The sequence below is a fragment of the Myotis brandtii genome, unplaced genomic scaffold (genome assembly GCF_000412655.1).
Source record: "Myotis brandtii unplaced genomic scaffold, ASM41265v1 scaffold51, whole genome shotgun sequence".
NCBI classification, from domain to species: Eukaryota; Metazoa; Chordata; class Mammalia; order Chiroptera; family Vespertilionidae; genus Myotis; species Myotis brandtii.
Genome location: NW_005369442.1, coordinates 1,465,373 through 1,493,308, shown reverse-complemented (window position 1 = coordinate 1,493,308; position 27,936 = coordinate 1,465,373). Strand labels below are relative to the sequence as shown.

At 41.1% G+C, this 27,936-nt stretch overlaps 1 protein-coding gene across 1 annotated transcript in view; it reads right to left on the bottom strand.

The window, feature by feature from the left end:
* KIT (v-kit Hardy-Zuckerman 4 feline sarcoma viral oncogene homolog) overlaps positions 1-25,662 on the bottom strand; it is a 56,305-nt gene extending 30,643 nt beyond the window's left edge. The window contains exons 1-7 of the mRNA XM_014548460.1: positions 25,495-25,662; positions 23,898-23,991; positions 13,386-13,655; positions 10,199-10,480; positions 8,980-9,116; positions 4,651-4,822; positions 99-288 (exon numbers count right to left, since the gene is read on the bottom strand). Of these exons, the coding sequence (XP_014403946.1) occupies positions 99-288; positions 4,651-4,822; positions 8,980-9,116; positions 10,199-10,480; positions 13,386-13,655; positions 23,898-23,991; positions 25,495-25,662 (1,313 nt within the window). The remainder of the gene's footprint in view (positions 1-98; positions 289-4,650; positions 4,823-8,979; positions 9,117-10,198; positions 10,481-13,385; positions 13,656-23,897; positions 23,992-25,494) is intronic.
* Between the last annotated feature and the right edge of the window lie 2,274 nt (positions 25,663-27,936).

Here is a 27,936-nt window from a genome sequence, read left to right as displayed (position 1 = left end):
AGATGGCCTGTCATACATTCCTGGGTCACAGTAATGGGACCTGGTAAGCCAGTGGAAGAGGGGAAATGGAAATCCCCAGAGCAAGGCCCCTTTCTCACCTGATATTGCTTTCATTCTCAGACTTGGGATAATTCTCCCATTTATCAGTGAAGGTCTTGTTCATATATATCCACTGCTGGTGTTCAGGTTTCGGGTATGCCTCGTATTCAACAGTAAGATCTACGTTTTCTCCATCGTTTACAAATATTGTAGTATTCGCCACAGGGATGATATTAATGAATCCTTTATCTAATCGTAATGAAATAAAACAGAAAGAAACCGTTATCTACAACTACCCAACAAAAAACACAACTTCGTCCTTGGATTACAAACATAACTGACTGATTTCCAACATGAACTGGCAATAACAAGTAAGAGGACTTAAACTAGCCATTTCACATTTACTTTGCTCTTGTAGAATCACTGTCATGAAGGAAGAAAGGACACACATGTGAAATGTTTATTCACCCGTCTCTACCTCTTCAGCAATTCTCTTATTTCAAAACCTATCACCATCTTATAAATCTTCTAGTACTAGTCTTGATGCTTATCAGGTTAAAAAGTATTTATAGGACTAAATAGCCCATACCCAGACTCAATATAAGTGTTTATTTGATAAGAAGGTGACATAAATCAAGAAGGCACAGACAGCCTCGATGCTCAATAAAAAAAATGCTGCATTTGAAAAATAAACTCTGGTCATCTCATCTATCATATATTACAGATGAACCACGGACAGCATCTTAACAAACCATGTTTTTACCTAAACAACAGAACTGACTCCCATCAAACATCTACAGGGTGGGGAGGGGGTAGTTTTCTCAGTTTTTTAGAAGCAACAGAAGAAAAAAATCGTAAAAGACAAATCTGAATACATAAAACATTTTTAAATGTCTATATAGTAAAATGAATTAAGGTAACAGGAAAAGGAGAACATAAAAATATAGAAGGAAAAACATTTAGTTAAACTAGTAATTAAGATAAGGAATCACTTTCACTTATTACAAATAGCAAAACTGCAATAAAGCTGCTTCAAAAAAATAAAGTATATCCATCCTATGGAAAGAAAAATAGCAAAACTAATTTGAAATAAATAATTTTGCAAGTGTGGGAAAAGTGACAGACTGGATGACACACTGTGAACTGACACAACTCTTAGAAAGCACTTAGCAATGTAGATTTTTTAAAAATTATTCTTCAGTTTAACCCTGCAGTTTCCATTTGAGAGTTCTTCTAAGTGAGGTGAATGGCTACATACAAAAGAAGTCCTATTTACATTAGTTATAATAATTTTAAAAATAAGAAACTGGTTAAATAAAATAGCCCTTAGATATAACTATATAATAGTAATATTAGAAGAGCTTGAAAAATAACACAATAAAATAATTGCCAATATTATTTTTTATAGCTACCATTTATAGGATACTTACTATGTGCCAAGAACTGTCCTAAGTACTTTAGCATACATTTTATTTAATAATTATAACAAATATCTAATCTTACAATGCTGAAAGAGAAAGCTTATAACCCCTAATTGATAGATGGAAAAAATCAAGTCCTGGAAAGCCATATGGCTAGCTATCCAATGGGAGAGCCCAGATTTGAATACAGGTCTAGGAGAAGCTAAGGCTGACCTCTTCTTACTCTAGCATACCCTAGGGCAGTGGTCAGCAAACTCATTAGTCAACAGAGCCAAATATCAACAGTACAACGATTGACATTTCTTTTGAGAGCCAAATTTTTTTAACTTAAACTATATAGGTAGGTACATTGTTATTAACTTAATTAGGGTACTCCTAAGGCTTAGGAAGAGCCACATTCAAGGGGCCAAAGAGCCGCAGTTTGCCGGCCATGGCCCTAGGGTGTCTACTTTCATTGAGAAAGAGAGAGTAAGAGAGAAAGAGAATGAGAGAGAGAGATAGAATGAGTTATATGTATAAATAAAACCCTGTTGCATACAAAAATATAAATATAACAAATCTTAATGGTTATATCAAGTCAGTGGGATTATGAAAGAATTTTTAATTGTCTGATTGTTTTCAAAAATTAATTATGGAATTTTATCATTATTTTTGGTGCTATTTGGTTAAATATTTTGAAGTCCCACATGACATGGCCAAAATAGTATCTAGTGCCCTTTAGTTTCTACAGATTCAGAATAAAAAATAGAGTCCAACTGTTCTATGAACCAATTGAAAAAGGATTTTTCAGGTGAGAATGGAAAAGCATCCGAATGAATTTGGCTATGCAAAGCATCACCTTTTTCTAATTCCTGAATCATAAATGATATCCTCCACCATTCTTTCAGCTAATTTAGGTTAATTTTGAAGGAATAAATGTTTCCTCTGATTGCTACACTACATTTTCAGGTTTTCAAGGTTATAAATTCAAACCACACAATGGAAAAAAAATATTCAAACTTTATAGACAATATTGCACAAAAGTATCTCTCACAATCATTATGTATAAAATACTTGTCTTGAAATCCCCTCCAAGTTTTTCTATAGTCTGGTTTGCTCAATATAGTTTTATGTCCTATTTTGGAATAGAGCTGGAAATTCAGTGTAAGAATTATTAGAATCAAAGCACTCCACCTGGGTTGTTCTAACATAAAAGTATGATTTTTTTCAAGTACATCTACATTAAGAAACTGTTAATGCATTAATATTTAATTAAGAGCAAACACTGTGCCAGGTACTTCTATAAAATCTACTATCTCTTCTCCTTCCCACAGCTTGGGATTTATACCTGTGTTTCTCAGAAAAGACAATGCAGGCAGAAGGAAAGTAGGGTACATTAGAAAGTTAAGTGGCAGAGCCCCAACTCAAAACCAAGTTTGGACCATCACATAGCCCTGTTCTCTCTACCACTCCACACTGTATTCCAAATCCTATTCGACTTCAGCCCCTAGAGAAATTCCTTTTCTCTTTGTCTCTTCCTGTTCTTGTCCCACCCGAACCCACTCCAAAACCAGATTCAAATTTCTCAGCCACAAGTCTTTCCAGTTATACAGTTATATTCTTGGAAATTGATGAATGGATTTTTAAAAATCTGATTACATACAACAATATGCTCAAAACATCCTTACTAATTGCTTTCTGGGGCTGAAGCTGATATATCAACATGCTCCCTAATCAACTTAGCAAATTAGCACTTACTGAGTTTAATATTTTAAAAGCATAGCCTTCTATTCAAATTAATAAATGGTTCACAATCACACTTAGGGACAGAGTAGTACTCTTTCTCTGTGCTGACTCTATATAATTGCAACCCAAGTGTCTTTTCCATGTTCAGTCTGGAGAAACCCTTTCAATTACAACATGGTCAGAAATACCAAAATTATATGAGATCATCGTGGGACAAATCACAGACCTCTACCATTGCTACATAAGTTATTGAAGAAATATGGGGAGAAAGGGAAAAAATGAAAACAGATATGGCATCGTTTTATTATTGCTGGATGAAGAATTTCTCCACCCTACAAGTACTTCATCAAAGTCAAGCACTAAAAAAAGGTTGTATTAAAAAGACAAGAAAATAGATTAAATTCAAACAATACTCAAAAGACAAAAAATGTGTAAATGAAGTAATTTTATAATCATTATTATTTTCCATAAATCAAAACATCAAATACTTCACTACACTCTGTTCTCTTTAAGTAGATGCTTGGAAAAATACATATTTAGTGAGATTTCTAGGGTAGGGAAGAAAAGGCTAAACCAATGTATGTATCAGATATGATGGGGTTAGGGGAACAGGTTACCATGTTCCAGTTTATGCTCTGTAGAACCAGTGACCCATGTCCCTGTGACCTCCTTTCTGAGGGTTCATGCAACAGCCTCTAAGGATGGAGAATAGGGTGAGGTGAGGTGAGGTGAGGTGAGGTGGGGTGGGGTGGGGTGGGGTGGGAAGGAGAAGCCCAATTCATCCCTTCCTGCTACGAATGAGCTAGAGCCATGGTCGGCAAACTGCGGCTCGCGAGCCACATGCAGCTCTTTGGCCCCTTGAGTGTGGCTCTTCCTAAGCCTTAGGAGTGCCCTAATTAAGTTAATAACAATGTACCTACCTATATAGTTTAAGTTAAAAAAATTTGGCTCTCAAAAGAAATGTCAATCGTTGTACTGTTGACTAATGAGTTTGCCGACCACTGATCTAGAGCCATGAGTGATAAATCAATAAACCAAAAGGCTGAGGAGCCCTACCAAAAGATTCTGAGAAAAAAACTTTGTTCTAAGCATTTTCATTCCTCGACAGAGAAATTCTATATCCATTTCCAAACTCAAGTCATTCAGCAAGGACGAGAATTTTTGAAAAAGCTCAGTTTATACTTTATTTGTTTTAGGGGGTAGGGGTGGGTAGCACAGAGAATAAAAGGTTTGAACAACTTCAGTTACAGCTTTCCACTTCCCTCTACTGAACAGGTAGAATTTGCTTTTGTGCTCTAGTTGGAAGAGGCTACCATGATCATTTTCATTCATTCATCATTCATTCATTCAGTCATGATAAGAATTTCTAAGAATCTGTTCAACATTCCATTTACATAAAAAGGAAATCAGTAATTTCTTCTTTCACTACTGCCAGTAATTTATACATTCCCATAGAGATACTCACCTACTACTTCCAAAGTTGTTGTGACATTTGCTGATCCAAAAGTATTATTGGCGTAACACATGAACACTCCAGAATCATTCACTCTTGCTGAGCTGATAGTCAGCCTATCCTGACGTACAAAATTGAAGTCTCCCTGATGCCAGCTATTGCTCTTTACCTGTGCTTTAGTCTGCTGGTTTCAGAAGGAGAGGAAAAAAAATCAAAGATTACCATAAACTTTATATTCAGGATCTCTCCTAGATAAATTAAAAATAGCAGCAATTAACTTCTCCATATTAGCATTCATTATACACTACTTAAGTAAGAATAATAAAGCATCATGACAAGTCTGTCATTGGAACACTTCATATTACAGGATTATATTGAGAGATAGTCATTATTAATGATTGGGAAAAACATGAAAATTCATTTCTTAATAACCACAGCCTACATCATTCCAAATTCTCTGCAGTGCTAAATATTTTTAACAGTGCCAAATCTTAGAAGTCACCATATAAGAAATACTGCAGAATACGGATATTGTATATTGAGTCAGCATACTTATGTCGATATTTCCTATTATGTATTTTTTATTCTATATTCCAGTGATTGAAAGAAACAGATTGCTAATAAAAATAATGTTCTGTTTTATTAGCATGTATATTATGTTCATGCATAAAAAGAGGACCACAATGTCTACAACTAACTTGAAAATTCACCCTACAATTTTTACCAAGCAGAATTTTGGCAACTCTCATCAAAGGGAGATCTGAGGTACGTAATACACATAAGACCACGCCCCAACTTATTTAAGCATTAGCTGAAGAGAAATGTGAATTTACCCATGTGATATCACCATCCCACTCTTACTATTTGTCTGAAGATAAGACATGGGGAGATTTCTTGTGTGGGAAATGTCATGGGGAAAAAACAAACTATAGTCGTTCTCTGAAAAGATTAAAAGGAGCAGCATATAGCTTTCTGCCTTCCCAAATTTCCTGAAATGTGACACATTCCTATTACAATGGAAAAAATAACAACAACTAAAATAGAAAGTAAATAGGAGCTGATATTGACATGGAAGGAGATCAAGGGAGATTCGCTGGCCAGGCCCCAGTGAAGCGCTCAGCATCTGACCATTCTGACAGTCCTGTAAATCAGAACGACCCTCTGGCAAGCAACTTGGCAGCATGTTCATACCCCTGATCACTCCAGCAAATTTATCTCAAGGAAATAACTGAACAAAAACCAAAAGCTCCAAGATGTTTACTGTAGTAAAAACTCAGATGAACTAAATGTATACCAGGCATAAAAGTTATGAATACGTGAAAACAAGAAAATGTTTCCATCACTTAAAAAACATAAATTGAGTGTAACTTAAAACTGCAACCATATGATAATACATATGTGTGGGGACAGAAAGAAAAGAAATATGAAAAATGCAGGCAATATAGCATTTTATAAGAACTAGCCAATTTGGAATACTGAACACTTCAAAAGGAATCATCCAAATTGAGTTGTGTCTAAAATATAAAATATGTTGAAGCCAATATGAAAAAAAATAATGTACAATACACTAGTAATTTTATGTTAATAACATGATAAAAATATTTTCAATATATTGGGTCTAATAAAATATATTATTAAAATCACTAATTTTACTTTTTTACTCTTTGTCATGTGCCTCCTAGAAAATTTAAAATTACACCGGAGGCGCCCATGGCACAGCACTACTATATACAATGTGGCATTATACCTATTTCTCTTTCTCATGTTAGGGTAGTTCTGGAAAATTTCTTACATTAAAATAAGCACACATAAATGCTGACTGCCAACGTTGAATGTTTTGAGTAAAAAGAAAAGAAACCTTTTTGTTAACAAATTGTGAGATCCTGGACAAGTCAAGAATAGCACCAGTCCTTTGTTTCTAAAAGGGACTGAGGGAGCAAGGGTTTTTAAAGGCCTCTCCAGTTAGAAGCACTGTGTAGATTTAAAAATACTCCCTTCCAAGAGATTCTTTTGGTAATTAATTGGCAGACATCTGCCACTTCACTGTGTAAGATCAGTTGTTAAGAAAATGCAATAGCAAGGTGAAGTGACATTTTCTCTAACCTTTCCCAGTCCATCATGTCACAGTCTTCTCCTCTGCAAAGGCAGAGCGACAATGGACAGATAATATACCATGTTCCAGATTTCAGGTATCTGCCTTGTAGTTCTTACAAGAGCCCAAGAGTCTGCCTTTGGGAGCTACAGAGGGACACTGAACATGTGAGTGCCAGAAGGAATGACTTGGACATAAAAGATGCATGTCAACACATACCCCAAAGTATGATCTTCGACAGTATCCATAATTGTGGATACTGTCGAAGATCATAATCAAAAGCAAGTAAAAATACAAGGATTTATAAGCATTAGAAAAGCTAACCAAGATTTACAAGTGCTGAATAAACTTCAGAGTCTCTCACATTTTAAAACAAAACAACTGCAAAAACTCTAAAACAGTTTACCCTAAATTTCATTGCAAGCTAAACGTACTCTAAATGGTTAATCAAATACTATAGATTTTAAAGAAAATTTGATAGCGCCAACAGTGCTAAGTATTCCAAATTAAGCCGAAGGATATCAATAAAAGATTCATAGATGAACCTTGGCACAGAGCCATGAGCCCCATCTGCAAGTCACACATTACATATTGCTTGCACGTGATTTGGTTTTCCTTAACCCTTGGAGGTGCGCACACTGGGATTTCCCCAAAGACCTCCCAACACTGAAGGCTTATCTACCAGTGCCAGTGGATTAATTGGGAATGGCATGCAAGGCCTCTGGGAAAAATGGTTCAGAGCAAAACTGCCTGGGGCGATTTAATTTCTCTCAAAAAGGCTAATTTTCAAGTTATGCTGAAGCTCAAATACACACACAGTCTAAACTGTTCTCTCATCTGAAATCAAGAATTATAAAAAGCCAATTAATATAGGATTGTGTTCAGGAAGGTTAGTCGAAAGTCCATACATAAGCTATTGTTTTTATTAAATTACATGATATGGAAACTAAAACTTATTTCTCTGAGCCATTGGTTTGAAAGAACAAGTCCACAGGACAATCCATTCTTCTAGTCCATGGCAGGCTTCATTTAGCAAGGTACCATCCATCACAGGTCCACATGAATACCATCATGATGCTTTGCATTATGCTAATCACCATGGTTACTTGTTTAGCAAAGAATTCTTTTAAAAGGCATAAAATTGCCATTGTTGAATACAGGGCATGATGAGGAAGAAGAGAAACAGGAGAAACATATAGCCTCTCTTTTTTTCCAATATGATGCATACATAGGTACTGGAAAAAAAAATCACTGTGACAACTAACTACCTAGACGGCCAAGATTATTCAAACAAAAATTACTGAAAACTCGGTCAATGAAAACTGTAAACAAAATATTAGGGAAATTAGACATTTTAAAGACCCTGCTATTAATATGAGTATTTAGAGAGGGGGGAAAAAACTTCAAATATAACTGGCTAAAATTTATTTCTGATGAGGGGGTGCTGTCCCAGGCTGCATTGAGTATACAAAACAACATACAGTGTATGGCAATGTGTAACCTTTCTAAATTATGAAAATTTTTGAAACATATCTGGCCTTAAGTGTTTTAGATATAGTATTGTGAGCCTATAATACTTTATTATAATAATAAAAAAGAATGGCAAAGCCCAGAAACTGTAAAAAAAAAATATCTGAGACGAATTATTCTTTTTAAATATGGAAGGGGCAACTTGATCTCAGGTAACCAGCCTCAAAGGAGGAAATCAGAGCCATACAAAAAGAAACGCATCTCTCAAATGGATAAGCCACTTTTCGAGGGAGAGAAGAGCTTCCTGGTAAATATCTGAGACGAATTGAAAAAATTAAATATGGAAGGGAAAAAAAACTGGCAACTCTTCCCAATGTTTTAAATAATCTGGCCTGAAGAGTATCAATCACAGCCTTGAAAATCAAGGTATTTATGCAGTTAACCATTAGTTTTGTGTGTTTTTTACTTTCCCTGACTAAAGTTATTCAAAGAAACAGCATGAAGCAATAACATAATCCTGAAGTTATCTTGTAGATGATCTAAAACAAATGTACAAAATGACATGTACTTTTTACCAATAATAAATGCACACAGCCACATATGGCGTTATGAAAGGGGAAGACATGCATCTGCACACACTCCCAGACAGTCCCCGCCTCAGACAGACACGCCAGCTGAGCCATCCCCCAGGACAATTAATAGACTTTAAAAAAAACGTGAAAATCTCCCACATGCAGAGAATGATATATTGAGAAAAATGAAGGAAACAATTCACTCACCTGGCTGTTTTCCTTTATCCACATTGAGTCCACGGAACTAGACACATCCTTTATGGAGCAGGTCACTGTGAATTCTTCCCCTTCCCTAAGAAGATAGCTTGATTTGGACACTGTCACAACCGGTACAGCTCTGATGGCTGGAATGAAAAGAGACGTGGCCCTCAAATAATGCGTCCTATCAGAGCGTGGCATTTTTACTTACCATTTTTCCTCAAATGCACACAGCTTCTTTTGGCATCTTTGAAGTAAAAATATGAAGTATGGTGCTAACTGATCTGTATTACTTGCATATCTAAAGACATCAACAATGTAACCACGCATCATCCTTCATTTATATTGAGTGGGGAAAACAGAAGTGTCTACTCTGAGATCATACCGCTCCTGGTCAATGTTACTTCGAAACAGGTAGAAGCCCAGGCGAGGTGACACAGCTTTCATCTTCATCTCACACAACCCTGACGGTTTCGTGAGGATGTGACCTACAACTAATTATATGCTTCTAGCCAAACAGGCATCTTTCCCATGTGTTGTGAAAATAGTATCTTGCTCGTTTGTGAAAATCCCAGGTCTTAAATAATCAAATTTTCCCTTAATCCCACAGTGAGCATACTTTTTCAAAAGCCTTAATAAAAACTATTCAATAGCTGATTGCCAACTGGTGTTGAGTGAGATGGCCTCTGAAATACAAAAATCTAGATATCTACCTGCAACCAAAATAATGTATCTAATGTCACAATGAGAATGAGGGTCCATAGTTAGTTGGTACTTTCCTCCTTGGATTAGGAATAGTTTGAGAATGCATTAACGTTAAACAGCTGAGGAGAAAGCTGGCCCATATATCAATAGTAAAGAAGGGAGTGAAAAATGTGTACGCTAATCTTTTCAAACAGTGTAACTAAAGCTTCCCAGTGGGTTTCTCCTGGAAAGAACATTTCACGCAATTATGAAATTGGCATGTCCTAAAGTCAATAGGTTTTATGACTGTCCCCAGTATGGTCTAAATGCCAATCTCTGGGAGACACACCCGGCTGGAGGCAGTCATGGGCTGGTCCCCTGGGGAATAAAGAATTCACAAGCCGCTGACATTATTTCAAGTTGGGGGAATTAAAGAGCCAGCTGCCCGACTGACTATGCTAAGATGGACCACTGAGAAGAGAGAAGTCCTCTTTCGATCAACGGGTGCTCCGGCTCCCAGAAGGAAGTCATCAAGGGCCCGTACCTGCCCTCACTTTCAGGGTGAATTTCTTCGACAGCACTGACTTGCCCTTCCTGTCCGCAGAGCAGTGCAAGCAGAGCCGGTGGTACTCGCGCTTCACGTTTCTGATGGTGATGCCAGCCTTGGGATCAGCGACGAACGTCAAGTCCTTGGGAAGAGGTTTCCCCTCGCAGCCCGTGAGGGAGTAATTGGTCACGTCCGGGTCAGTCAGAGGGCAGCGGACCAGCGTGTCATTGCCTTCTTTCCCATATAGGGACAAGCCCATCAGGAAAAGCTTTGCAGGATCTGTGACATATACAAAAATCAGTGAATCTGGTCAAAGGCACCGAAAAACACTTTTCAAAGATCGAAAACATTACCTTTCCTAACAACCATTCCCAGTGGATCAAATGGCTGCTGAATTTTTTTCTTTGCAGGCAAAAGTAGGATTTACCCAAATAACACTAACAAGTAAGAGTTAATGTTTATTAAACACTTTCCATGTGTAGGGCACTAAGCTTGGACCATTACACACCATATATTTCATTTAATTCTCAAAATACCCCTACGTGATGGGCACTATCATTATCCCCCTTTTATAGATGAAGAAAGTGAAGGCTCAAAAAAGTGATTCTCCTAAAATGTTGTGGCCTGGAAATGGCTGGGCAGAAGTCAAACCCAGCTCTGACCGAGACCAAAATGTGTGCACTCATATTTTATCATAACCATCACTCTTTCTCTGCAAGCTGTCTGTTAACACCCACTAGGGTCAGGGGAGGTGTCCTTCCTCTAACCCCTCTGGGAGGGCCCTTTCCAGAGTTCCCAGTCTCCAGGATCTTTTGGCTTCTGAATAGAATCTAGAAAACTATCAGCCGACCACCCCGGTACCAATAACATGGGGGCCTCACTCTATTCAAACTCCTTAAAAGTTAAGTATAGCTTTTGGAAATAAAATAATTTCAAACACACAAGGGGAGTGTTTCAGGAATACTGTAGCAAATACTTTGTCTAAATCAGAACCCTTATGAGTGAAAGGGGGTCGGATGGACTGGGAAAGCCTCAGGCAGACTGGGACCCCATATAAGCAAAGACAAACCTCATTCTGTATCCACCATATGCTGCCACCCTTTGCCGTGTACAGATAATATAGATACATGGTCGGGCCAACAGATTTGTGTTTTATTATCTTTCCAATCTGGAAATTAGATGGTCCACAAAAATCAATTTAATATAACTGAAATATACGTCTTACCATTTAATTTTGACCAATTTTGAAAAAGAGTTTCCTAAGATGAATTATGTAGCTCTCAGCCTTTCACTTATTTTGTGAATAAATTACTTCATGGTGGGTGAACAATGGTCTAAGGCCAGAGTTGGTCATTTTTCCATCTACTCTTTCTCAGCTGCTTGAGTCTGGCCCTTACAACAATGCCCCGATTTTCTACATTGCTGTAACCTCAATTATGTAAGTATCCAAACTTCTTAAGTCAGTAATAATTAAGTCTAGTTCTAAGTTATGGAGGACAACTTCCCCTGTACAGAAAATTGGTGAGTTCTGTGAGACTGATTTGATTAATTCAGCAGTTTTCCCCTTTTAGTCAGTTGTCTACCCATCCTATTAATAAGCAGAATGCTTATTACCACCTGGAAAACACAGAGAACCTCTGTCAAAGAACAGGGCACAGGTTGGCTCAACAGCCATGGAGCCGTGTCCAGAGGCCGAGCTGTGGCCTATCAATGTGGACTCCTTTCAGCCATCCAACTAGAAAAGACAACATACAAACTAAGGGGAGGCAGAGTCAATTTCATGGCACCCTTTATGGCGACCATGTGAGTCATCTTATTTAACCCTGATAAAGCTAGAATGTGCACGATTCTGTCTCCCTGATGACAATTAGGTAAAGAAGACAGAGTAGGTCAGTGGTCGGCAAACTCATTAGTCAACAGAGCCAAATATCAACAGTACAACGATTGAAATTTCTTTTGAGAGCCAAATTTTTTAAACTTAAACTATATAGGTAGGTACATTGTTATTAACTTAATTAGGGTACTCCTAAGCTGGCCTTTGCTAAAAACGTCCTCAATCTGATTGAGGTACGTTCGCTGAGGTCGACCCCTTCCAACTCTCCCATCCACACTCGTCTTGTATACTTGTTTCGCCCAGGCCGAAAACCGACTTCTGCGCATGGGCCACAAAGTTTCAATCGCACTGTATGTGCGCGCCTGCACGTGGTATTTTGTGGAAGAGCCACACTCAAGGGGCCAAAGAGCCGCATGTGGCTCGCGAGCCGCGGCTTGCCGACCACTGGAGTAGGTGATCTTATTAAATGTTGCAGGGAGGAACCGAGACTCTTGAGGTTGCTCAGGTTTATGATTTGGGATAAATGTATTCATTATTCTTCCACAATATCATGGATGAGGCCTCCTCCTCAGGCCTGTTTCAATGATAGCCCCACTCCAGGTACAGCCCAGGACTAGAAGTGGGCCTGTATGTCTCTTTATAACCTGGCTGTCTCTCTTAAGCTTCAAGTGCTGCAGTTTGTACATCAACACAAAAAGGTACTCACCTCCCACCCCCACCCCCACCCCCGCAAACCTCCTCTTGACAAAGACACAGAGCTGAATCACTGACTTCATCACAGGAAATGAGTTACAGAAAACCCATGAACCCATATTTTTCTTTTGTTTCTAAGAGGTCACCATTTTTCAAATGAATCAACTGACATCTATTAAGAACCGAGGAAGGACATGGGGTGCTGTGCTGACTGAGTTATTTTTCTGAGTTTATCCCTTAAAAGTGGGTCAGTTCTCTTCAAGTGTTGGTCTTGTGGAGGCCTTTGGAGACCTTTAGTTCCCTGAAGCGTTTTTTACTAAGTGGGAGTATCTGAGATCTCAAGGCATTAAAATGCAGCCTTCCCAAAGGGCCTAATTTATTCTCAGGGTTTACCCAGAGCACCAGGACAAACGGGCTGACCATATTGTAATCTCATTAGGAAGAGTGTCACAGCCTTGCAGACCTCCAGCTGGAATCATATCCAAAGCCACTAGGTATCAAAAGATGGAGAAACTAGCAAAGAAAAATTTGGTTTAGGCTTCCTCGATCCAGCCAGTAATGTTTTACCCACAGCTTAGTCATCGATATGTCATCCATAATTAAGAACAGGATATTAAGTTCTCTGAAGCACAGCATCAAAGAAAGCTGAGCATTTACCTCTAACAAACACATAAATGGAACTGCTTAAGCCGTCCTCGTTGGTGCACGTGTAATTGCCTGTATTGGTGGCCTCTGCTTTCTCCGTGACCCATTCATTGTGTGTTTTCTCACTCAGCTGACCCAGGGTCTCAAAAGTCCATTTGACAAATCCTGGATCGGTGCAGAGCAGCCTAATCTCGTCGCCAACACTGACTATTAACTCTGATTTTGCTGGATGGATGGATGGTGCAGACAGTTCCCCTGGACTCACAGATGGTTGAGAAGAGCCTGCCAAGAAAAATGGGAATTGTGTTGAGTATGATTTTTTTTTCCTTGGCGAAATAAAGCATCTCTTCCAATATTGATTTTCATCTTCTGTGTACAATAAAAATAGGACAAAGCTGCCCTGCTATTTATAGTCAGAAAGAGTTCTCTTTAAAGTTTAAGTTCCTCTAGAAAATTAAGTTATTTTCTGCAACCCTCAATTAATCCTGAGGTAACACTTGGTGTTACAAGCTAAGACTTGCTGGATGCCAAGGCCTTCTCTGGGTCAAACATACAGCTGGGTCAAGTTTCCTTTCTGAATATGGGCCACTGCGATGATGCTAACACTCGGATCCCCAGCTTAAAAACAACAAAAAACAAAATCCCACACTGTAAAAAAGCAACCATTGGCCTGTCACTCTTTTTGGTAAAATGCACATGACCATGGCATAGCTTGGCGTTTTCTTAAAGCTTTGTGAATTCAGATATTTCTATGTAGTTCTCCTTATATGGTGATAGTCATCAAAAGGAGAACTATTTACAAGTTTCAAACAATAAGGCAGAAAATAAAAATGCCATTTTAAAGATCAGACCGCGAGATATTTCATGGCAAATGTTGGGTTGCAGACTAAATCAACCTAATGTCTAGATAGGTTTCTTTGGTAGGAAAGTAGTTTAAAGATGGAAACTTCAGACTCTGAACATGAAGCCTGAACCTTAGAAAATTCACAGCAGCTGATTCACTCATCCATTCATGCACCTGTTGCATAAATGCAAACACCTGTTCATTAATTGTGCTCTCATGGTCTGCAGAAGCACCGTGCCAGGTGCTGGGACAAAGTCCATGGAAGTGTGACATGTGGTCCCTACAGGTGGGCCTAACTCCAGAGCTTCAACACACTGCTCAAGTGTCAGAATAAGTGAAACATAGCTACAAGCTGAAGAAAAAGTAAGAAATGGGCTGGACCTTGACAATATCAAGAGGAGGCAGAAGAGAACACAGTGGAGACCATGTGAGGTAAGACTAAGCCAGCTAAGTAGGATGGAACCAGATCATCCAGAGCCCTGGACATCTGGTATACACACGTGGAATGTACCTCAGAGACCATGTAGAGTCCTCACAGGTTTCTCAGTAGATAAATGACATGCACAGTAAGATACCAAACATCACCTCGATTCAAGGAGATCGGTGGAAAGCTCTGGTCCTCAGGGAGGCAAAAGCGATAAGGACCTACATTAAGGATTTGAGACTCAAGAGGAAGATGAAATATACTGTCAGAGGAGAACACATTCATGGTTCTAGGTTATAGTGCAATTAAAAACACAAAAGGTTGAGTCATGGGTGACCTGGATGAGGGAGAGAGAAGAAAAGGCCCCTGGGTGTGGTGGGCTTGGCAAGAGAAAAACAGAACACCCTGGGGGTGGGGGAGGGCTTTCATCACTTCTGCAGGTTCTTGGAGGAAATGGCTCATGTGCAGAGTATGTGTGCCCCCTCCACACACATACAAGGCTGGAAACAAGAACCGACCAGAGCTCTGAAGGAGGAGTTAAAGCCATCCAAGTCTAAGGTGGAGAAAGGGGCTGGAGGAAGGCAAAGGCAGCAAGAGGAAGCCATACCAGGAGACCCTCTGCAAGTTCAGGATGGCTGGGGCAGGGAGATGGAGACACAGTCAGAAAGGGACTGGGACAGGAGAGGCAAGAGACCTGTTCCCAGGCGCTACCTGGGCAGTAGATAGACTTCTCACTCGACGACTTGAAATTCAGGTGGTGGAAGCAGAGCAATAATGTGTAAAGTTAAAAGACTGGGGCCAGATAATCAAGGAAAAGCGTTTGTGGAACAAAGAGAAACACACTGAGTATCAATCTTAGAGAGCGCTTCCAGCTAAGAGGGTTAGAAAAGAGTCAAGAGAGACCAAAAAAAAAAAAAAAAAAGACCACCAGAAAGAAAGGGGAAAGGCTCAAGATGCAAGGAAGGCAACAGATAAGAGGTTTCAAAGAAAAGGTGGGTCTAGGACAGATGCTGAACAAGATGAAAGGGAACGAACATGAACAAAAGTCCCTAAATTTGGTTAGAAGAGACCACAGGAAATCCAAGAGTACAATTTCAGTTGAGTGGGAATTTGTTTGCTCCAAGGTTAAAGGCTGCAAGTACAGACCTCTCCTTGGAGAGCTACAGCAAGAGGAAGCAGAGAAACAGGTCTGTAGTCAAAGGCTAAAACTGAAAGAACATCAAAGATCTGTTGACATTTGAAGGTAAAAAGTAAGATCCGTGAAGAGGGACAGACGGAGTGTGCTCTAAAAGGCTGAAACTGTCCCCTGCAGGTGTCTATAGATGACCAGTCTCAAGTCCAGTTTGTTATCCAGACAAATATTTCATTTGGGTGCTTTTCAACCATGAGGTCAAGCAAAGTACACCCCACATCAGAAGACACTCAGCAGCCTTGATTTGTAGAAGATAGCAATAAGGTCAATTATAATAAAAAATGTTATTAAGCACCAACAACATGAGAAGTGCTATAGACTGTGTCAGAGGAAGAACACATTCATGGTTCTAGGTCAGGAGTGGGCAACCCCTGGCACACGTGCCAAACATGGCACGCCAGTAACTTTTGCTGGCACACAAAACCCTCTCTTATAATCTTCCATTTACAATTTTTTTCTTAATATTGACTTTTTTATTTTTCAGATAAATTCAGTGTAGGTGCATCTTAGATAAATAAATAATTTTACATAACAAGTTATCTTAAAGACCATAGACATGGATTGACGAGAGAGGGGAAGAGCAATTTCTATGCCTCTGCCTTAACTCTCCCTGCCTTCCTAGATCTGACCAGTGTTTTGGTTTCATCCACATACGCTTGTGAATCTTTGTTCTCAGTGATGAATTTTGTTAAGTCTCGTAATAGGAGTAGCCTGACGGATGAAAGTAGTAGCTCGTGCATATCTCTGAAGGTCACGAAATATAAACCTGATGTAAAATCTCTGTCATCAGTGATGCAGCAGCAAAAGTCCCACTGATAATATCAAACGGAGTCATAAAGTTTTCTGTCGGACTATCAGTGTACATGTATACATTAAAAAATAAATGTATTTTTCATCATCATATACTGTGTTTTTGTCGCTCGAATGAATTTTATTATTTCTTCAAGGTTCTTCACATACGTACACACCTTAAGAGATATCAAGTAGGCGTAACATGTTCTCAAAAAATTAGGGTTGGCATGCAGAAGAATTTTGAGTCAGAGATTTTGCTGGTTTTGGCATGCACTCACAAAAAGGTTGCCCACCCCTGTTCTCGGTTCTAGTGCAATTAAAAATGCAAAGGGTTGAGTCATGGGTGACCTGGGTGAGGGAGAGAGAAGAAAAGGTCCCTGGGTGTGGTGGGCTAGGCAAGAGAAAAACACTTTCATCTCTTCTGCAGGTTCTTGGAGGAAATGGCTTGTGTGCAGAGTATGTGTGTCCCCTCCACACACATACAAGGCTGGAGACAAGAACCGACCGGAGCCCAGTAGGCTCAACATCTAAATGGAACTGTCAGAATATGGAAATGAAGTGGTTGGGATTATTTTCAAAGTCATCCAGAGTATTAAATAATGAAAACAGGCACAGCCATAAATAGAGACACTATCATTTCAATTATTTACCCCCCTTAAAATAAGAGTAGTTCCAAGTGATTATGAGTGACATTGACAGTAAGTTCAATCCAAAAATTACTACAGAATTTATATCCCAAATATGTCAATCAATTCAATTTTCTCATGATTGAATCTTGATGACATATGTAGATATTGCAATCCAGGCAAATACATATCGCTGCTTTCTGGGGACCTACCATGCCAATATAGGCAAGGCCTAGCTGTGTGACTTAAGGTAGGTCACTCAACATCTCTGTGTCCTAGTTTCCGCATCTGAAAAATGATGGTAAAAATACCTTCATCTCCTGGGAATTATTATGGGAGCCAAAAGCAGTAAATACATGCAAGGAGCTTGACACAGGACTGAGCAGTTTTTAGTAAGTGCTAGCTGTTATAGAGAAGCAATAAAGCACACTGGGTAAGAGCTTGGCTCTTGAATTAAGACTGTCTAGATTTGCATCCTGGCTCTGCCACTAAGTATGTGATACTTGGGCAAGTTACTAATCAATTCTACCTCAGTTTCCTCATCTGTAAAGTAGGGGCAGTAATAGCACCTATTTCATAAGGCTGTTATGTAAAGCACCCGGAGCTGTGCTTGGGCACATAGAAAACACATGATTAATATTTGGCACAATTATTCTGAAAACAGAACCTCTTAATATTCCTCCAATCAGTCCTTACTCACTTCCTATGGATGTGCATGGTTCCATCATTTCCCAGATGGATTCCTGCCTGACTTCCACCTTCCTTGGGAGCAAATCCCAGCAAGCTTTCCTTTGAAATGTCTACCACACATCCATAGTAGCCATTCACGAACCTCCTCACAGAGAGATAACATCCTCTCCTAGAAGGTCTCCATGACTCCAGCCTCTTGCTTACCCCACCCCCAACTCATTCTATTTCATAACCCTGAGATCCACCAGCTAAAAACACCTTTTCAACAACCCCACTCCCAGTCTCAAAAACCCTACCAGAGACAGCAGCTAACACTGACATCAGGTACAGCTTACAAAGCACTGTCTTGAAATTCATTGCTAGCTGTTCCCTCTGGATCCAACCTGCCTCTCTAATAAGACAGACCCTTAGGATGCTGGCTACAGATCCTGCAAACATTCCTTATCCTTGGCATGCTCATTTTCCTGCCTGTGCCCGAGGAAATGCCTGCTCTACCAATTCACCTCCCTGTCATCTGGAATAGCCCAGTCTTCATGGATGTTGTCCCCTCACCACTTCAGGTCACAATCACCTGTCCTCACTAAATCGCACTGCCATGTCCAGCCCCATCAACCACATGGTTTGCACTGATGCTCAACAGTTGTCTTTATCTACCTACTCCCAGGTCTTAGAGCCCTCAGAGTAAGAATTCGAAATTGTATTTTCCCTCTTTCGCATAGTCATAAAAACACTCCCTTCAATCCCTGACATTTGGAAGACTGAGGGAGGTCAGGTTCCTAAACACCCAGCCCCTGTAACAGATGTCCACTATCCAGTGGCCTAGCCCCAAAAGAGGACAGAGATCAACTCTGCACCTTCACTGAGCAAAGGGACTGGATGAATTCATCCACCAATACTACCATGGATACCTGCAAAAAAGGAGCTTCCAAATTTGAGCTCACTAGTTTATGCTTTATGCCTAGGGTTTTTAAAAATAAATTTTTTAAAATCATTACCACCATAAGCATTCATAGTTTTATTTTCCAAATAAATTATGTATAAGTTCAACCCTCAAACTCACACTATTTAAATGAAAATAGAGCTTATGTTAAAGAGGGACTGTGGGTATTATTTATTCTCTTTTTTCCAAACTATCTTGAATATTGTTATAATGTTCTCACAATAAAAAAAAAAAAAGACTATGGAGATTCATGTTAAAAGGTGTGTGTGTGTGTGTACACACAGACTTACCTTTCTACCTTCATTATATTTAAAATTCAATACCAATAAGGCATTCCAGCTGAGTTTTGAAATTGCTCTGAAATTACACATTTTGAAATGTGTCTGGTGTACAGCAAGTTCTCAACAGATGTTTGTTAAACTGGGTTTTACCTACCTCAGGACTCTGCATTAGAAAATGTACTTCCCTAATTATGTTTGGCTAAGGCTAATATTAAAAGTTGTTTTCTGCTCCCTGAACAGCCTAATTAATGAGCAAAACAAAACAAAACAAAACAACACCACCATTCTGGGGACCAGCTCTAGTCAACGACGGCTCTGAGCTAGGAACTCCAGGAACTATTCAGCAAGTACTTATCCAGGTACCTTCCACAGTGCTGAACCTAGAAGACAGTCCTTGTACTCAAAGAGCAAAAACAAGGCAGGAAAGGGGCACTTGTGACCAGTCAACAATGCAAAATTTTAATAAGAGTTCAAGCTATAGGCCGACATACCCTCCAGAGCCTTTCGCAAGTATAAAATTCAACCATACCCAAAAGAATTGAAAGCAGGAATGCCAACAAGTATTTGCACACCCATATTTATAGCAGTACTAGAGGCCCAGTGCACAAAATTCGTGCACTGGTAGGGTCCTAGCTCCCTCCATTTCCCTGGCTGGCCCCACCCCCTGGTCAAACTCCCAGAAGAACTCCCAGTCAAGGGGACAATTTGCATACTATGCTTTTATTATATAGGATTATTCACAATAGCCAAAAGGTAGAAACAACCCAAGTTCCACAGACAGATGAATGGATAAACTAAACAAGGGATATGCATACACCAGAATATTATTCAGCCATAAAAAGGAATTAAAGTCTGACATATGCTACAACATGAATACACTTTGAAGACATTATGCTAAGTGAAATAAGTCAGACTCACAAGGACAAATATTGTATGATTCCACATCTATGAAGTGGAATTTATATGAAGGCAAATGAACAGAAACAGAAAATAGAATCGAGATTACCAAGAGGTAGGGGTAGGGAGGCACAGAGAGTTTACAGGGTACAGAGTCTCTGTTGGGAATGACAAAAAAAGTTCTGGAAATGAATAGTGGTGACAGTTGCACAACACCATGAATGTACTTAATGGCACTGACTTGGACACTTAAAATGGTACTTTTTATATTATGGAGATTTTAGCATAATTTTGAAAAGCCAAAATTTTAAAATCCAACACTTTTTAAAATTCAAGGCCCAAGTGAAGCCTCAAACGTTCTCAGCTATCTTGGCTCTTTCTCACTGGATCACTCTGACCTCCAGTATCAGCCTCTGTGAGCCCCTAACTTTGTTTTAAACCATCTCATGTAAAACTTTAATTTGTCATCATTTTTATTTGTTCCACGCAGTTCTGAGGGGGCATGAATGGATTCTTCATTCCCATCTCTCTATCGCCTTCTACAAAGTCGCCATTTCTAGCAGGAGCTCTGTTAACCCACTGAACTCAATAACCTAAGTTTTAAACCACACTGGCCACTACTGTCCAGGAAACTTTGAACGTTCAAGGCTATCAGGTTCTCTTTTGTACACTTTTGCTTTTCTACTCACACTATCTGAGTCATTGCGTTCTATTCTCAAACCCGCTTATGGAAGTTCGACTTGGCACTACTATATACTAGTATAAATTAACTACATGTTTTAAAAATTGATGAAATATGAGTGTGTGCATTGGGGAGAGCTGTGAAGTCTCTGATAACTCAGAAACACTTTATAAAAGATGGCTCAACTGAAAAAAAAAAAGACAACTGTCAATTAAATGTGAGTAAAACATTAGAGGATTATGGGAGGGCCTCCAATTCACAAACATGGGGAGCCTACCTTCCAACTGTTTCATAAGCACTGCATTTATGGAAACTGAAATTAGAAACTGCAGACCTTGCATTTTGGGTGTGGTGTATGGTGAGGACGGCAGCTCAGAACTCCCATCAGTCAACCCAAACTCAGACAACCAAAACTCAAAGAAAAGGTTTTACTTCTCCATCAAAAAGAACACAGCCGTTCATCTGTCTTTTCTTAAGTGAAAATAAAATATTCAAGGTATGCCTGTGTTGTTGTTGTTTGTGATCTGTGGATTAAAAGACAAATTGATAGCCCAGCCCGGGCTTCTGACCGTCGAAGGTTCTCTAACGTGTATAAGTGGGAGCGACCTGCTTGAGCACGGGTGCTCCCCAGTCGCCTCCAGTAGGGGCTGGGCCATGCCAACCACTACTGCAATCTAGAGTCTCCGCAGTCCCCCCACAGTCTTCACACCCTTCACAACCGCCTAAAGCTGCAAAGACTGATTTACAACTGAGTTTAAAAGTAAGGAAGTCATTTCAAAACCTTTTGTCCTTGGGACACAAATATAAGGAATCAAGCAAAATAACGGTGGGGAGGAAAACCCACATAGAGAGGCCTCCTCTAGTTTTGGGGAAGTAGAGCAAGAACTGTGACTAAGGCGGAGCTGTAAACTCCATTGGAGTTCAACTACTCTTTGGTTCATGTACTGTTTAACCACAATTTGTAATAAAAAAGCTAATGATTTGTATACCCTACTGTTTCTGACATACTTCTATATCCCCATAGGAATAAACTAGATAAAAAAGCAAGATGGAAGGATCCTAGTAATTGCCCACAACACCCATGAGGCTTTCCAACAGTAGATGATACTGGAAATAGAATAAAGCTGGGGGAAGCAGGATTATGAGCTCAGTGAAAACTACTCAAGTCCTTAAAATGCTCTTGCCCAGTGGCAGGGAGGTGCAAATCCACTCTGGATCACCCACACACACTGCAGGAAGCCATGCTGTGGAGACCCCCAGATGGCCCCCACTCCGCTGTGGTGCGGCCAGGCCACCACGGCCATGCAAGTCTGTCACTTGAACATGCACCTATTGCAGCAGTGAACTAGACACTGATGGGCAGCCTGTGTAGAAGACAAATCCAATGCAAATGAAATAAAAATGCTGAAAGTTGATGAATATGTCCCCAGGACTCAAAGGGACAGCGGTTATTCTGCCTGAAAGGACCATAAAAAGCTCCAGGGGAGAGGCTATGAAAGCTGAGCCTGAAGACTTTGTGTTTGCGTGTGTCCTGTTGGCAGGTATAATCAAGGACAGGAGAGGCAAAGGCAAAGTTCTCAGAAGGTGTAAGTGATTCAGGAAAAGCAGGTACTATAAGGACCACCCCCCCAAAAAAAACCCAAAACAACAACACACACACACACACACGCACACACACACACATACACACACACACACACACACACTGTGAGCTCTCATAACCCAAAGCAAGGTCTGTATCCATCTCTAGTCTCAAATCCTCACACACCAGAAATACAGAGCATGCCCAGTAAGAGCTCCATGAGGGAATGACTACATCTAGGAAATGTGTGGTACAGGATAGGGGAAGATCATCTGGGACATCATCTTACAGAGCATGCTTCTCTGATCTACGGTGTTTCTAACTCACTTTCTTAAAGGTCAGTTTCAGTCAGTGGCAAATAATTTTAAACATTCTTTTATATTACATTATATAGCATAAAATAGAAAGTAAAATCAAGTGCATTTTTCGGGGGTGGGGGGCACCCATGAGCTTTCAAAGAACTTAAACTACCTTACAACCACATACTCTCAAACACACCACCCACCTCCCGACTGCCTCCAGCCTTGAACACTGCCTCCATGGACAAGTTTGAGAACAGCCTAAATGAATCATGTGAGTCTGGATTCATAATTCTATTTCCAAAGGATTCTGGGTAAGAGAGAGTTCAGATGTATCTTTAATCTTGCAATACAGAGATTAAAGTTCTTATCTGGGTAGAACTCATTAAAATCTACTCAAATTTAGACAGGAGGTAAATAATAGGTATTTGACATGATTTCCTCACTGCATTTTAAGTCTCCCACTGCAATACTCCGGTGATGGGGCCTGAAGAGAACAATTCCCTGGTACAACACCAATTTGTAGTTAATGTTTTAAAAAGAAAGAAATGTTCTATCTGCATGCCAGGTCTCATAAGGATATTAGGTACAGATATTTAATGATCATACAAAATCCATTTCAATATTTAAGACAGTTTATGGTTTTAAGCAATATACCATTGTAAATGATCTGCCATTTGAAAGTCGGTTTTTTTAAAAAAAATCACAAAATAACAAAGACTTCACCGCAGAAAAGTATTTGAAAAAGCAGCTCCTTAAGCACATTGCAGTGTTGGTGTAAAGATTATGAACTAATTGACAGAAGTGAAGGAAAGGACAGAGAAATAAAAGCTGGAGCATTAGTCATTAGTGGCAGAGAGAGATGGCTCGGTAACAAAGCAAGCACTTCTGAAAGGGTTTTCATTGATGACATGGTAATCGAGCTCCTACCATTTGGCCTGGGTGGAGCTGGGACCAGGAATACAGAGCTGGGGCTCCCAGCCCAGCGGGGGAGACCGTGGCACAGATAATGACCACACAATGAAGCAGAGGCGGTGGGCAGGAAGAGGGATCAGAAAAGCATTCCTAGAGCTCAAAGTAGAAAATGGTGTGACCTGGCCAAGCTTGGGGCAGAGGGAGAGAAAGGTGTGTTGGACGGGAGGACCACGAGAGCTAATAACACAGCACTCTAAGGTCCCAGCATCCCTCAGAATCGAGACAGCACAGAGGTGTGAGGCCAGGAGGGACTAGGGCAGGACAACAGTGGCACCTCCTCTGTCATGTAAGGGGGTGAACCTGTCTGGCGGGGATCTACTGATGTATGTTGTGGGGAGGCCCTCTGGAAGCAGTGAAGGATAGTACTGACAGGCTGAGCAAGAGACAAGGACAGCTAGATCCAGACAAGAGCGAATGACAGCATAAGCCAGAGGTGTGGAGACCGAGAGCAGAGATGGGTGTTTACTAGGTGAATAGGGGGCCTCGGGACGGGCTGGATCTGGGCAATGAAGAAGAAAGGAGGAGGAGGAAAGAGATCCTTGTTTTTTGCTTATGTGATGGGGAGATGAGTGCCAACAGACTGGAGGAGGAAAAACAAATGTAGAGACATGTGGACCAGCGGATGGCAGCTGTCAGGTGCTGGAAGTTGCTAGGGCTGGGGGGAGAAGGCGGTACAAGGGAGGCCAGGACCACAGACATACTCACAGGGGGTGGTAATGGGGGCTGTTCATGAAGTCACTCAGGGAGGGAGTGAAGAATATGAAGGATAAAGGGGCAGACAAGGAAAAGACACGGCCCAAGGTGGCTAGAGTAGGGTAGAGATGGCAATGAGAACCAGGAGATTCCAGGCTAGATGGTGCAGAGGGCCTTTTACATGGACTGCGGAACCTCTGAAAGATGTGGCATCAGGCAGGGGAGCAGAAACGGACAGAGAACCAGCCCCAAAGTCTTAAGCACATGGGAGGGTTGTCACTGACAGTAGTGAGGAGGGACAGTCAGGTAACTGACATCTCTCACTCGCATCCCTGGTTGCACACTAGAATGGCCAATGTCCCAGCCATGCCCCGCCCCTCGCCAACCACAGCAGAACCTCTGATGGTATTGCAGGTTGTAGGATGTGGGAGAGGAGCTTGACTACATGTACTGTTGGAGACAGCAACTTCCGGGCAAGTTGTGGGGAACAGGAGGAGGGGAGGAGAGTGGAGGGGAGGAGAAGGAGGAGGAGGAAGGGGGAGTGTCTTGGAATCAGTGATCAAGGAAGGCTGTGGCTAATGGCAGAGGGGAAGACACGGGTGGTGCACACAGGGGCTCAGATGAAGAGTTGGGAGATGAACATCCACAGAGGCAGGCAGCCAGGGAGAACAATAAAGAAGAAAGGAACGGGAAGCGGGGACAGAGAGGTGACTGGCAGAGAAGGCTGCGAAGCAGGCCTGCCTGGAAGCTCCTAAGGTCTGATGAATGTGGCCATGAGGTACACGACCCCATTTGGCTCAAAGGCATCAAAGGCTGGCAGGGCGGGGAGGATACCATTTTTTAAGGCCCTCCTTCTTTGGACCTACTCTTTTCAGGAAAGCATGAGTGGCACAAAGCAGCTAGGGGAACCACATTTCCCACGGACACTGGAGGAAGAGTGGGTGCACCAGGCTCCCTGGTACTAGAAAGGGATGTCCCACAGCAAATGGGGTGTCCTCCTCGGGGGAGGCAGGGTCAGGCGGCGCCACCCCCACCCCACCTTCTCGCCCGCTCACCTTTCTGTGGGTTTTCAGCTTGGGTGGATTCACCTGTGGTTTGGGCCCTTCCTGCCTCTGCTACTGAGAGTGGTTTCCTCCTGGGGACCAAGTCAGGGCCTCTATTTTCTGCTTTAACCACATGGACAAACCCAATGCTAATAAATCACCTGTGTTGAGTACACCTTTCCTGTAGCATTTGCATTTGCAGCTTTTCTGGCGGTTACTGTGATCCCTGGGAAAATCATGCAGACTTCAGGCTCTGCTATAAAGCATTTTCCCACCTCAGATCCCTCCACATTGCCCCATGGGGGCTTCTCTGCAGTTGAACCCTCCATGCTTTCCTCCTACTTCCTCCGGATTCACAAGCATGCCATCTGGTGGCAAGAGGAGACGCCCTCCGGTTGCTTTTCCTTTTGAAAAGGACACCCAAGATCAAGGGGGTGTTAAACGTTCTACATGCCTCTAAAGGAAACTTACTACGAGGACTGGACAGCAGAACTTCAAGCTGCCAATCAATGTCTTCTAAAGATGTGACAACTGTCACAGCTTTCCTCCGGGTGAAGGAGGGAAAAATTAGTGATCGTTTGGTGTCTGCCAAGATAGCTAATATTTGTACACTTTAGATGAAATGTGTAACTGCATGTTTTCACTCTAAAGTAGCTAGTGGAAGGCATAAGGAAAGAAATGCAATGATGGGGACATGGAGAAGTTCGGGATTCTAAATCTTGGGCAAGTCACTTAGGTCCTCTGGGCCGTGGTTTCCCCTTCTGAAAAACTACAAAGAGCCCAGTAAAAGCCATCAAAAGCGCGAAGATTCTAGGATCTGTAATCAAACACGTAGGCCATAAAAGGGTCAAGAGAAAGCCCCTTATAAAGATCCAGTGGCAGGACATGAAAGGTACTAAACTATTTGTGGTGAGAATTAATAGCAGTGATTCTTTCATGGCATCAATAATATAACTAACCATCTATTTGTTTTTAAACTGCTGCTTGAACACAGAATAAAGACCTAAACATGGAATTTGATCCCTGGCTCTTACAGCTTATAAAGTGAACAACTGTGAAAAACATATCATTCAACACGGAAAGGACCCCCTTCAGTATATTATCTCGCAAAATGTCTTCTAGACATGCACACATCGCCAGCACCAAAGGCTACTTAATATATTTCCTACTCACTCATCCAAAGAAAAATACAGCCCCATGTTTGAGGAAGCAGGACTTCCCCTTTTGATCTCAGCCAAAGATATGTACAGACAGGAAAACCTTTATCTGCCATTATGAAGTTGGTCTTTGGGGAGTCAGATAAGGACTGGATTTGACAAGCACAATATATTAGGATCCATCCCTGCAGCAAAGAGGAACTTTCTCATTTCCAGTGGGTTTTTCCCAATAGCCCAGAACAGGTCCTGTTGTGAATATGTAGGTTTCCATGTTTTGAGCTCTGGGAAGCACGTACTGAAACCTGAACCAGATAAGAAGCACTAGGATTCAAATCCAGTCAACACCAGAACAAGACCCACACTCTCTATGAAGTTAGGGGTGCAGGTCGGGGAGCTCTTGACTTCTTTCAACCTTAACTTCCTTAACTTACAGAAGGACTAAAGAAAAAAGTAAAAAGGCAAGATGAGCCCTTGCAGGTTTGGCTCGATGGATAGAGCATCGGCCTGCGGACTGAAGGGCCCCGGGTTCGATTTCGGTCAAGGGCACATACCTCGGTTGCGGGCTCCCGGCCCTGGTCGGGGGGCATGCGGAAGGCAACCAATCGATGTGTCTCTCTCACATCAGTGTTTCTCTCTGTCTCTCCCTCTCCCTTCTAGTCTCTCTAAAAATCAATGGAAAAAATATCCTCGGGTGAGGATTTAAAAAAAAAAAAAAAAAAGCAAGATGAGCATGGCCAAGGTCAGCTATGCTAGTCAAAGGCCAGCTTTCCCCTGAGACCTACCTACCAAGCACCAAGGAAGAGCTTTGTGTGTGCATGTCTCACCTCCAAGAAGACCCTCCTGGCTGCACACTCCAGAGATGAGGGCTACAGCCGGATCCTCACAAGATATTACAGAAGGACCTGCCAGGTGTAATCTGCCTTCACATTAGCATTGTCCTGCACACGTGTGGAGAGTGTGGGCAGCACTCCAATACTAACTAATCACCCTACCATTTCCTCCTACCAGGAAACTGAGAATTGCTCAAAATGTCAATTCCCAGGCTCAGGAGGAAAAATGAGGTTGTGCTGGCAGGAAATGAGGTTGTGCTAGCGACAAATGAAAACCTTAAGACGTAAAAATACCTGACTCCATAAGCTCTCGCTCTAATTCTGCAGCATCGCATTCTAATGACATCCAATGAAATACCCTAAAGTTAAGGACTAGGTAGTCAGCATTTACAGACACAAACATAAATATATGCCAACTAGGCACTGAATTATTTTCATGTGGTAAAATATACCTAACATAAAGTCTACCATTTTAACCATTTTTAATTGTACAGTTGAGTGGCATTAAGTACATTCACAATGTTGTGCAAACATTACCACAATCCATCTCCAGAACTTTTTCATCATCCCAAGGTGAAACTGCCCATTCAACAATAACTCCCCACTCTGCCACCCC